The sequence below is a fragment of the Emydura macquarii genome, unplaced genomic scaffold, assembly GCF_026122565.2.
Source record: "Emydura macquarii macquarii isolate MOO-44397 ecotype Brisbane River unplaced genomic scaffold, CSIRO-AGI_Emac_v2 contig_3249, whole genome shotgun sequence".
Classification (NCBI taxonomy): domain Eukaryota; kingdom Metazoa; phylum Chordata; order Testudines; family Chelidae; genus Emydura; species Emydura macquarii.
In genome coordinates this window covers 269,761-283,144 of record NW_027133386.1, presented here as the reverse complement: position 1 = coordinate 283,144, position 13,384 = coordinate 269,761, and the positions used below count along the sequence as shown (strand labels likewise).

The 13,384-nt window shown below is 47.4% G+C and overlaps 1 protein-coding gene across 1 annotated transcript; it reads left to right on the top strand.

Annotated features, from left to right (window-relative positions):
* Positions 1 to 12,412: 12,412 nt before the first annotated feature.
* On the top strand, positions 12,413 to 13,384 carry LOC137142798 (olfactory receptor 10A2-like). Its single transcript, XM_067532265.1, has one exon. The coding sequence runs from the start codon at positions 12,440 to 12,442 to the stop codon at positions 13,382 to 13,384; it is 945 nt and encodes a 314-aa protein (XP_067388366.1). The 5' UTR covers positions 12,413 to 12,439.

Genomic DNA, 13,384 nt, shown 5'->3' with positions numbered 1-13,384 from the left:
ATGCGGAATATCTACCTGAGTAAATGTTGGTTTGAGTAAGGCTCCTCACATGAGTAATGGTTTGCTTGGGAATGACGGGGCTACTCTCGAGTTAGGAATTCTCACATGAATAAAGCTTTTCATGCAACTATTTGCAGCAGTAAAGGATACTCAGATTGGTTCATTTTCTCCTGGATTTACTTGCTCAAGCAAGGAATGCTCACATGAATAACGGTGCCTGGGATTGCACTCATGACTCATGAATATTCACATGGGTAAAAGTTTGTGTGGGCCTTCTCACGTGAATTAGGAACACACACATATAAATAATGGACAGTGCGGGACAACTAGGTTGAGTTCGGGGACACTCAGATAATTCAGAACTTCTCCATCACTATTCACAGGAGTCAAAGTTTTTGTGTCCGATCACAACACAAGTCTGTTGTGTTGTATCACAAGCACAAAGTTGATCACACGTATCAAATTTCCAGAAACCCCTAAGGAGCAGGATCCATCGGTCCTTTCTGAAACCAAACCTGTATTGAACTTGAAGTGAGCTAAGGGGTTCCAGGGAGGATGGAGCTAGGCTGTTCTCGGTGGTGGCAGATGACAGAACAAGGAGCAATGGTCTCAAGTTGCAGTTGGGGAGGTCTAGGTTGGATATTAGGAAAAACTTTTTCCCTAGGAGCGTGGTGAAGCACTGGAATGGGTTACCTAGGGAGGTGGTGGAATCTCCATCTTTAGAGGTTTTTAAAGCACGGCTTGACAAAGTCCTGGTTGGGATGATGTAGCTGAGGTTAGTCCTGCTTTGAGCAGGGGGTTGGACTAGATACCTCCTGAGGTCCCTTCCAACTCTATGATTCTATGAGTGAATAGTAATAACAACAGCGACTGAGATGGCAGATTGGCCCAGTGGGTAGAGCAGTAGTTTGGGAGTCTCACAATCTGGGTTCTCCACCTTCCCAAAGTGACATATGATGTGAAATGTTGGGCAAGTGGCTCTAGGTCTCATGCCTCAGTTTCCCGGTCTGTGAAATAGGAATAAGGACACTGACCTGCGATTGTAAAGTGCATAGAGCTCTATGAACGAAAGGTGCTATATAAAAGCTGGATGCCAGGATCTTGATTTTATAAATAGAGAAACTGAGGCACAAAGAGAGGATGTGATTGTCCAAGGTGATCCAGTAAGACAAGAGAAACGAGAGAGTGATTAGTCTTTTGCTTACACTGGGGTAAATCAGGACTCACGCTTTGCTCAGCTGGTGTATACAGGGGCATAGCTCCATTGACTTCAATGGAATTACTCTAGTTTACACCAGATGAGGATTTGACCCAAGTTTTCCTGCCCTCAGCTTCTAGTGCAACACTGAGTTCTGAGAAACAATCTGGGAACTGGGCTGAAAGCCAGGACACCTGGGTTCTGTTCCCGATGGCCATTGACCCTTTGTGTGACCCATACCAAATCATTTCCCCTGTTTGTGCCTGTTTCCCCACCTATAACATGGAGATACTGACATGGGGGAAGGGCCAGGTTTTTAAATATATTTAGGTACCAAAGTAAGCAGACAGGAACTCAGTGGGATCTTCAAAGGCACCGTGGTGCCCAACCCCCATTGAACTTAATGGGAGTTAGGCACCGAGGGTCAGATTTTTAAAGGTAATTAGGCACTTAACTCTCTTGATTTCAATGGACCCTGAGTGCCTAAATACCTTTAAGCAGCTGACCTGTGGAACTCCTCGCCATGGCCAAAAGCATCACTAGGTTAAAAAAACACCTAGATAAATAGGATGGGTCCAGGAAGGGTCGTCAGCCAAGATGGTCAGGGACACAACCCCACGCTCAGCCCGACCCTAAACCGCTGACTGCCAGAAGCAGGAGGGAAAGACAAGGGTGAATCACTCCATAATTGCCGTGTTCTAGATGCTCCTCTGAAGCCCTGGTACAGACCACTGTCAGAGACAGGATACTGGGCTCCATGGACCGTCGGTCGGACCCAACACGGCACCTCTTGTGTTCTTGTGTTGACTTAGACAGCCACATCCCGTTTTCAAAACTGACTTTGGGCAGGCTTTTTAAAATATTTGCATGCCTTTGAAAATCTGACCCTTAAGCACTTAGGGTTCTAAGTCCTGCTACCTCTCAGCAAGACTTACAGCCCATTTTCGGTGGTATTTAGGCACCTCACACTGCAGATAGGTGCCTGGTCAGATTTTCAAAAGCATCAAGGCCCATAACTGCCATTGAAACCCACGGCAATTTGTCACCTAAAGACGTCTGAAAATGGCACTAGCTGCCTAAATATCGTTAACAATCTTAAACGTCTAAGTGCCCACCTCACTGATGAAAATTGGATGTGGGCTTCTAAACCACTTAGGCCCTGTTTAAAATTTAACCAACGCCTTTTGTAAATTAAGTGCTCTGAGATTCACCTATGAACATGGCTTTATAAGAACAATTAAGCTGAATGGTCCCTGCTTGTCTAGAGGCAGGGTGGGCTAGTAGCTATCATGCTAAACTAAGACTCAGCAGCAGAGCTGAAAATAGAAACTAGGTCTTCTAATGTCCTGGATGACCTGGGCCAAGTCACTTCACCTCACCAGGACTCAGTTTCTCCATCTGCAGGGCGAGGCTAATGATACTCATCTCCCTTGTAAAGTACTTTGTGATCAGTGGATGAAAAGTGCTATAAAAAAACCACAGGGATTCTTATTAAAATGGCCTGTATGTACGAGTTATTTTAGAACAAATGAAAAGTTGCCTGCCGGAGGCTCCTATTTTACCCTACTAAAAGAACAGGATAGGCATCGGGGCCTGGTTTCCAAACATGACGCTATCCTTTTTTGGTAGGACCCCCTCCAAATCCCTGCCCACACGATAATTCCCTCGTTAGGTTGATGACCTGGCTCCTGAGCTGATGACCTGGTAGATTCTAAACATGGTTTGTGCCTGCATGTTAGCCTGGGATTCTCAAGGAGCCTAACGGGGTTAGAAACCCAGCTCCCACTGGTGTTCAGTAGGAGAAAAGCTCCTGGCTCTTTCTGCCCCTTTGGAAAATCCCAGCTGAACTTTTCAAAGGTGACATGTGATTTTGGATGCCCTCCTGGAGCCATCTTGAAGGGGCCTGATCCACAGAATGTCCTGAGCACCCCGCCACTCTGACGCTCAGGCCCCTTTTTGGGTGTCTCACCAGGGGCTCCCAATAAGTGCTGCTGGCCAAAATGCAGGCCGGCCAGTGCTTCTCCTCCGGTAGGTGAGCTATCACCCGGATTTTCTGCAGTGGAGAAAGCATCCCCTAACCTAGTCGGTGTCGCTAATTTGTCCCATCTTCCTTCCCCCAGCTCTCTGTACTAGGATAGCTAACAGAGGTTAGGCCCATGTGCTGATCTGTCAGCATGTCCTCTGGCACTCTCCCCCCCGCCTCAGGCATCATGGGATAGCTGCCCAGGTTTTCCCAGAATACACTGGTACACACACCTCCCCTGCATAAATACAGTGGGGATGGCTGAAGTGTGGACACAGAGTGGTTAGGGTGACCGCACAGTGGAAGGGCAGCTGCACGCTGGCTAAGCCTACACAGGACTGTTTAATTAGTGTTAATTGTGATGTCCCTTTAGAGTGGGATTTTCCAAGCGGCCTAAGGAAGTTACGCACCTGACGTCATTAAAAAACAATGGGGACCGGACACTGAACCCCCTCAAGCTCGCTTGGAAAAGCCAATTGTCTTTCCATTGTGAACGAGTTTATTATATCATTCATTGTGTATTATAAAGACGGTTATTTATTGTCTTTCCATTGTGAACGAGTGTGAGACCCGACAATTCATCTCACATCAGAGACGGTACAAACTTCACTCTGCATCGCTGCTGCTGTCTGTTCAAACCACAAATTAGCTTTCTCCAGAGTCACTCAGCCTCAGAGAATATAACTTTAGCTTTGCAGTCAGCTTGCAACTGGGATCATCGCACTGGCAAAACGATCCATATCTATGCACCTTAGGTATGTCCAAGGTGCCCATCACCTTGGTATCTAAGCAGCTTGATAGTGACCTGGTCTAGTGCCCATACGGACTTTTAGTATCATAATGTTATTGATCTGTTATTTGTATTGATTTATCGCTTCACAATTAAGCTCTGCTGATCAGCTAACAACAAAAGGCAGTTCAGATTAATGGGTCCCACTGGGCATTATTAAAAAGTCTTTGAAACAACCATGAAAAAGATTTTCAACTCCGCACAGGTCGCAGAGGGGATCGTTAACGTTCAGTGGGCTCAACTGGTGTAACGACACTGGAGTCCACCAAGTTACATTCAGGATGAATTTGGCCCATTGCACGAAACGCCTTAGAGACGGGAGGTGCTTGCTGACTTCTCAGTCGTGGTTAAGGCTGAAACTAACTTGATGTTAAATTATAGCAACTCAATGAGACCTTGCGGGATTCACCAACCAGGAGGAACAAAACTTTCTGGCTTGGCAGCTGGAGTAAATTAGCATCGCCTCATGCAAGTCAATGGAGCTTGCACCAGCGGAGGCTCTGGCCCCATTACAGGCAGCAGAGTTGGTGGATAACTTCATTCTCACAAGACGAATTTCCCCAATGCTCATCCCCACTGGGTCCCAGAGAAGCAAGTTGTGGAAATGTCTTTGGGGCAAAGGCTAGAGACAAAACACATGTTAACTCTGAAGGGCATCGAGGGGAATCCAGCTGGTTCTGTGTAAACATCAGGGGGCCAGATCTGTTCCGGGAGTAACTCCTCTCTGGGCAGTGAGATTACGCCCTGGGTGAGTTGGCTCCTGTGCTGTTAGCAGTTACCATCAGAACAGCTAAGCGCTGCCCGGCTCAGGAAATGGGATACAGATTGTGTTTATGTCCATATCCCACCAGTTAAAATCTGCCCCCTGAGGTGCTAGTGACCAGTTCTGGGTGCGCACTGAGGGCCAGCTAACGAACCCCTTGGTCACATTAGTGAATGGTTACCCACACGAATAGTCCCTCTGAAGTCGAGGGAGCTACTAGTGACAGTAACCCTTGGCCAGGGTGAGCGAAGGAGTCACGCCTGGTTTTTACCAAGCATTGCAACCACTAGCAATTTAAAGACCCATTTCTTCCTTCTGCCCTCACATGGGGCAGGACCTTAGCCTGCGACTGGTCCCACTGATTTCAATAGATCTACTCACTGAGTAAAATACTACTCCATGTGAGTAAAAGAGGCAACATCTGGCTTGTCGGTCTTGTGTTGATTTGGCCTGGGCCAAAAGGTGCTAATGTAAGCCAGTCGCTGTACAACATTAAACAGAGTTAAACAAGGTTTGGTACACAGAGACCCCAGCCTGCTTGGCACCACAGCATACATGCCATTCAAAATCTTTTTAACCCTTTATAAAAGATACAGAAAAGAAGGAAAAGCAGTCAAAGTATTTGGAAGGTAAAGTATGAAGTCAGGCTTTCATTTTAACAACATCCCTCATTCCCTTTCCCTTCAGCTGGAGAAAGTTTTTAGAAGGAAAAAAGCCCTTGTTTGACAGTTTCTGAGATGATATTGAAGATGGTCATAGCCATCCTTCGGGGGAAAGCAAATGTTAGTTGAGATGGGCTGGAGCGCCTGTAGTTGTTCTTGTTACAGTCCAATCCCATTTTATCCCAGGTGGTTTTTAGAATCCATCTGGAACCAGGAAAGGTGGTGATGTCTTTTGTCTCTCTCTCTTTGACCCCGGTCTAGCCAGGACATCTTTCAAGGTCAGGATGAAGAAGGCCGGGTCCCAGGAGGAGGTGGGGGTAGCAGTGTCTAGTAGCCAATTTCTATCCAACGTCTCTCTTTTCGTAAGGACCCACAAGGACCGGGGCAGGGAAAGGATCTCCCTCATCACTTTTAGCCCAGTAGTTAGGCGCTCCGCTGAGTGGTGGGAGACCTCTGGTTCCAGTCTGCCCTCGGCCCGATGGGGGGGAAGAAAGGAGTTGACTGGCTCTCTGCCACCTCGCACAGGGGTGCCTGGACCACCGGGCAATGGGATATTGTGATGCGAGTCTCCCTCGGACTGTCCCGTTGACACTGTTCCACGGTGGATTAAATAATGAGAGAGAGACAGCAAGCGCGCGAAGGACTCTGCGGCCTGGTGGTTAGCACATTTATGGTGACGGAGAGCAAGGGGGGACTTGAACAAGAGGTCCAAGGGCTGGGTTAAAACTGGTAAGTGCAGTCCTTGGCCACTGCCTCCTCCTCCCAAAAACAGCTCTAGGCGCCTAACGCCAATGGAGGGTTTGCATCTGAGATTCCAAAGCAGAGGGATGTGCCTCCCAGCTGCCTAGATTTAGGCACATAAATCCCAGAGAGGGATAGGGTTTAGGACACACCCCTCTCCTCAGCATCTCCCATCAGCTAGTTCAGGCGACGAGCTGGCTTTTGTGAATCCCATTCTGAGGTGCCTCCCTCTCCCCATTCATTGCGCAGGGAGCCTGGGCAGCAAACTCCGGCTTGGTGATCCCCGTGATTCTCTAGGCCACCTGTCGGTTATGCATGGTGATGCTGAGTACCAGAATGTCTAAGTCCCGTCATGAAAGTAGCCACAAACTCTGCTGATTTCAATGGCAGCGAAGTGCCTAAATACTTCTTAGGAGTTGGGCGTTAGTCACGCTGAGCACGGTCCACAGAATTATTGCTGGTGATGATTCCCCACAGATATCTTCAGTAGCCCTGCAGTACCCAAGACAAATAAATATTCACAGATACCAAGGCCAGAGGAGACAACCGTGATCATTCAGTCTGCCCGCCTGCGTAACACAGGGCGGAGAACTTCCACAACCTCATTCCTAGAGCAGTTCTTCTCAGGAAAAAAGGTTCCAACCTTGCTTTAGCAATTGCCAGTGATGCAGAATCCACCACGCCCCTTGGTAAATTGTTCTAATGGTTAATTTACCCTCACCATTAGAAAACTGCACTTCATTTTCCAGTCTAAAGTCATTTACGTTCAACTTCCAGCCGTTGGATCACATTTTACCTTTGTCTGTTAGACAGAAGAGCCCATTATCAAATATTTTACCAAAGAATATGTCTGAGTTGTTCATAGCTGCCTAGAGAATTTGAATGCCAAGTTTTATTGACTATGGTATGACAGATTTGGAGCTGCCTGTAATGATTTATGAATACTGTCTCTTGACCAGGTTATTATGATGCTGACTCCATGACTATATTGAGTTAATTCACTAGCAAGATTGTCCAGAAAAGCACTCAGGAAGAGGGATGGGGGTGGATCCACCTCCCAACAAATTTTTAGAAGACACAAGAGCCATTCACTGTGAAGCCCCGACTCACCCACTTCCTTGGGCCTACCAGACCAGACTCCCCATGAGTGACTCAGTCCCTGAAAGGAGGGGGATCAAAATATGTGGGAGAGTTTAACAAGACAGACAATCCCTGTAGAAGACACAAATTTGTGAGCTGAAGAAATGCCCCTGCTTGCTATGTGCCTATGCAACCTTAATTTGGCCTCCCTTCATCTGCGTTATGATACAGTCTTTAATTACATGATCACATTTCATTTTTTTCAACCTCCATGTTTCACTGTGGGGATTTTGGTGTAATTTCCTAGGTGTCTTAAGAAACAAGACAAGACAAGAAAAGAAAAAAGAAGAGAGAGGTATCAGGTCTTGTGGTGCCATGCTGAATCCCTCATGGTTCATCTGCAGGGCTGCAACCTTCAGATCTACAGCACAGATATCCGATATGGGAGCTGACACAGTATCCGATAGCAGTAGTAGGTTGTCATCCTGTACGTGGGCTAGCCATGAGAGGGAGATGAGCCATGCACCTTACCAGTGGGTATCACAGCTCTTTGCTGACAACAGCGGAATGGCAAGATCCAGGAATCCTGGGTTCTGGTCCAAGGGAAGTATTCTCTAGTGACCCTTCTGCCTCTGTTTTCTCCGAGCCTAGCCCCTTTGGCCCCTGTCCCCCCACAAGCCTGAGCCCTTCTGTCCCAGCCCCTGCACCCTGTCCAGGACCCAGCTCCAATCCTCTTCTTCTGCTCGTCTCACCTCAGCATACTGCCAGGCTTCCCCCTTGGCTCTACGGTCCGGTCCAAATCTCCCATCCTCTCCTCACTGCAACTCATCCCAGTCTCCCTCCCACCCCATATGTTGGCGATCCCAGTCCCAGTCACACAACCCTGCCTGCCCCCAGACTAACCCTGACTCTCATCCCATTGACTACAGCGTAATTCCTCGGGGTGTGCATGCGGGTGAGTGAGTAGAGAAGTGGCCCACTGATTCAATAAAGTTACTCCTGATTTATGTGGGGGTGAATGAGCTCAGAGTCAATTCCACTTCCACGGCAGCAACATACAGAACCTGGCACAAAGGTGGCCCTAGCCTCTGATTAGAAATTAATACTAATAGCAGCATTCACCCCTCTGCAGAGAGGCAACAAAAGTCTAGCCACCGTTTAAACCCACCTAAGCCCTGCAAAATGGGATGTAAATGGTGCACAGGCCAAGACTGAAGTTCCTCCTAAGGGCATGTCTACACTGCCGGACCGACGCCTTGGGATCGACTGAGCGGGCAGTGGAAACCCACTCAATCAACCCTGGAAGAGCTCTCCAGTCGACGCTGTAAATCCACCCCTGCGAAAAGCGTAAGGCTGCGTCGACCGGGGGGCGTCTCCTGTCGGCGCAGCACAGTGGAGACGCCGCAGTCAGTCAAAGTTTGTAAGTTGACAGGAGATACCCAAGCTACACTGAGTAGCTTAATTAAAGGATTAAAGGAAGGATGTGAACAAATCGGAGAGAGTCCAGTGGTGTACAACAAAAATGATGAGGGGCTGGAGCACATACTTATGAGGAGAGGCTGAGGGAACTGGGCTTGTTTAGTCTGCAGAAGAGAAGACTGAGGGGGGATTTGATAGCAGCCTTTAACTACTTGAAAGGGGGTTCCTGGGAGGATGGAGCTAGGCTGTTCTCAGTGGTGGCAGATGACAGAAGAAGGAGCAATGGTCTCAAGTTGCAGTGGGGGAGGTCTAGGTTGGACATTAGGAAAAACTTTTTCCCTAGGAGGGTGGTGAAGCACTGGAATGGGTTACCTAGGGAGGTGGGGGAATCTCCATCTTTAGAGGATTTTAAGGCTCGGCTTGACAAAGCCCTGGCTGGGATGATTTGGTTGGGGTTGGTCCTGCTTTGAGCAGAGAGTTGGACTAGATACCTCCTGAGGTCCCTTCGAACCCTCATCGCCTATGATTCTATGAAAGGCCTAGAAAACATAACCTATGAGCGAAGAGTGAAGAAATTGGCTTTCTTTAGTGTGAAGAAGAGAAAACTGAGTGGTTGGGGGTGGGGGGAATGATACCAGTATACAAGCACATAACAGGTCATTAAAAGGAGGAAGGAGAAAAGCTGTTCTCCTTCACCTCTGAGTACAGGACAAGAAGCAATGGGCGTAAATTGTAGCACGGGTGGTTAAGCACTGGAATAAATTGCCTCGGGATGTGGTGGAATCTCCATCATTGAAGATTTTTAAGAAGAGGTGATCAAAGTCCACCTTCTTTACACGTTACATGGTACAATGTGCGCCAGTTGGTACATCTAAATACATCCCTTGAAAAATAACCGTAATATTACCAGAACAACCAACATAGAACTCGGAGTGTTCAACTGTTTGCGTCCTTTATTATTTTTTGTCCCCCAGTGAGTTGCTGGAAAGAATGGACAGATTCTTAACTCCATTGCAGAGAAAATCGGAAAGTGAAACAGGAGAAAAAGCCGATAAGAATGTAACCGTGACTATCAATGAAACGAACCAACAAAAGTTTTCATTACACGAGTCGCTCCGTAACATGACATCATTAAGGCCTCACAAGCAATGTGTTCATTTAGCAGTTGATGTGGCTCTCACATTGAACAATAGTGAAGATCACTGGTCTAGCTAGCACTTAGTCCTGCCTTGGGTGCAATGGACTGGACTAGTTGATCTCCCGAGGTCCCTTCTCTTCCCACGATTCTATGATTCTGTGTACACTGGTGTAACTGACAGCAAGATTTAGTCCCTTCTGATGCAGCCGATGCTTAAGCCCATAGCTGGCGAATGAAAATGTGTCAGAGGCTGATATTTACCATCCTCCATGTGTATTTACAAGAGGACATTTTCACTGCATGGGATTCAACCTGTGTAGAGATGCCATTTTAGCATGCCTGGGGTGAGATTCTCAGCAGGCGTAAACTGACACAGCTCTATAGTGAGGATCAAGCCCATTATTTCCATGTCACTCCACTGATTTACAGCTGCCCTTTTGGCTTGTGTGGAGATGCAGCAGTTTGCACCCACTGGGGTCACACCTACTGAGTTCAGTACAGCCACATCACTTTCAAGCAGCTGGACGCAGATCCAGTATCTGATGCGAGACACTGAAACACATCTGCATTGGTTCAATTCATTCTCCTGGGGAGTCCAATGTGCCTTGGGGATCAGTTCCCTGTAGCCACTAGATGGAGTTGAAAGATATCTGGTCACTTATCACCAGGTAGCTGAAAAACCTCCTGGCTTTGATTAGACACAACAACAATTCTCTCTCTGTTTAAAAGAGCCCTTTAGACTGGTGCATGGTTACATCTACTCGCAAATCTTTAAAAGGTTGGCACGAAACTACTGTTTTTCCAAAGGTAAGTGGAAATATATTTGAGGCAGGAGCAGATTACCTAGTACCACAGGAAAAGAAAGCATACTGCTAAAAGTCTTGACTATTTGCAAAGAGGAATCATCGGGAGAATATGATCTCTTTATCAGACACCATACATATCTCTCTGCTTAAACAGATGATAGATAGATAGAGGATGTGTATGGGGATAGATAGATAGATAGATAGATAGATAGATAGATAGAGGATGTGTATGGGGATAGATGGATAGATAGATAGAGGATGTGTATGGGGATAGATGGATAGATGGATAGATAGATATGCAGACAGGCAGGCAAAGCAATAAGGTGGGTGAGGTAATATCTTTTATTGGACCACCTTCTGTGGGTGAAAGAGAGTTTTGAGCTGCACAAAGCTCTTCTTAGGTCATTAGATGATATAATGAGCTCTTTTGTCCGGAACATCTATGCCAACTTATTTAATTGGGTAATTACGCAGCTGTCCCATGCTTCCAGCTGGCTGATGGTCACTGACACAGGTTTATTTGATGCTGGTTCTTGGTGAGCAATGTGCCGCTATACTTTGAACCAGTGAGGCACTGAATACATGTATTATTTTTCTGGGGTTTGGTATTTCAGCTTGGTTTCACTGGGTAGCGCAGCAGAATGAAGCAGGTCAGAGTCTAGGATTTAGGGGATTGCAGCCCAGATTTTACTGTCTGTTAAACCAATACAAATCCACAAAACCTCCACTGACTTTGGTAGAGTGGATCCAGCGTAATGGGCAGTATAATCTCATTCCACTCACTGCATGACCTCAAGCAATCTCTCTGAGCCTCTTTCTCACACCTGCAAAATAACCCCATCTGTCTATCTACCTATCTATCTTCATATTTCAATGCATCTCACCATGGTAAAACACCCACTCTGCAAAGTATATGGCCATATCTGGATTAACAATGCTTATTTAATTATGAAGGTTGACATTTTCAAAGCTGTTTTCAGACATGCATTGTTTGCACAAGAGAAATGGTCTTGTTATAGCAGGGGCCTAGATGTCCAGGAGAGCTGAGATTTTCAAAGGAAGCACAGCTGATTCGGTGCCTAATTCACTTATGGACAGATTTGTAAAGGTATTTAGGGAGTTTCTTGGATTTTAAAAGCGTCTAGGCACCCAAGTCCCATCGTAGTGCCTAGGTGCTTTTAAAAATCCCACTAGGAGCCTAAATACCTTTCAAAATCTAGCCCTCAGTCTTTTCTGACAACCCAGCTACAATCTCTGACTCATTTTAAAACCTATTTGACAAATGAGAAACTATCACTTCCTTTCCTCCACTCTTTGCCTTTCTTGGCTCCTTAGACTGTAGGATCTTTTCATCTGGGACTGCCTCTTTCTATGTGTCCGTACAGCACCTCACACGTTATTATTAATAAAATTTATACCTAGTTCTTACAGAGCATTTTTCACCAGTCAGACTCAACGTGCTTTCCAGAGGAGGCCAGCATCATCCTTGTTTTACAGATGAATGAGACACAGAGAAGTGAAGGGACTTGCCGAAGCCATCGGCCGAGACAGGACTAGAGGCTATATCTCTTGGCACCCAAGCCTGAGCTCCGGCCACTAGGCCACAGAGATCAACCTTGGGGTCAGCGTCCAGGCCCTGCGATTAAACACATAATAAAATAAAATAATAACCGTGACACCATCTCCAGGAGAAATTAGGGAGGAAAGCAATGAATCTGGTTTCCATTTGCTCTGTGCTGCCCACCTGCCAATAAACTCTAGACATCCTTGGTGCAGTGATTTGTATTTCGTCCCCTTGCAGGTGGCGGGTCGAGAGGAAATGACCGAGGGGAATGACACTGCTATAATGGAATTCACACTCCTGGGGCTCTCTCACCAGCCTGAGCTGCAGCCCCTCCTCTTCCTCGCCTTCCTCGCCATCTACCTTCTCATCCTGATGGGGAACGCCCTGGTTGTCATCGCTACGATGTCCGACCCTGCCCTCCACACCCCCATGTACTTCTTCCTCAGGAACTTGGCTTTTCTGGAGATCTGCTACACCTCGGTCACCATCCCCAAGATGCTGGCCAACCTCCTCTTGGAGACGAAGACCATCTCTTTCTCCGGCTGTGCCGTCCAGATGTACTTCTTCCTCTCCTTGGGCACCGCAGTGTGTTACCTCCTGGCCATCATGTCTTACGACCGCTACCTCGCGATCTGCAACCCTTTGCTCTACACGGCCCTCATGAGCAGGAGGCTCTGCCTCCTGCTGGTCTTGGCATGCTGGGTCGCCGGCATGTCTGTGTCCCTTGGGCAAACAGCTCTGATATTCAGCATGCCCTTCTGCGGCTCCAACATCATCAACCACTTCTTCTGCGACGTGCCACCCCTGGTGAAGCTCCTCTGCCTGGACTCCTACGTGAATGAGGTGGAGAAAGTTCTGATGAGCATCCTGGTCATCATCGTCCCTTTTGCACTCATCCTGGTCTCTTACATTCACATCGCCGCTGCTATCTGGAGGATCCCAGCGTTGGACGAGAAGCGGAAGGCCATCAGCACGTGTTCCTCCCACCTTGTCTCTGTTTCCCTGTTCTACGGCAGTGCGATGTTTATTTACTTAAGACCCAACTCTGGATACACACCAGGCGTGGATAAACTGTTCTCTCTGCTCTACACGGTGGCACCGGCCATGCTTAATCCTGTCATCTACAGCCTGAGGAACCAGCAGGTAAAAGGGGCACTGAGGAAAGTGCTGGACCGACACACTGCTTCTCGAAACATGTGA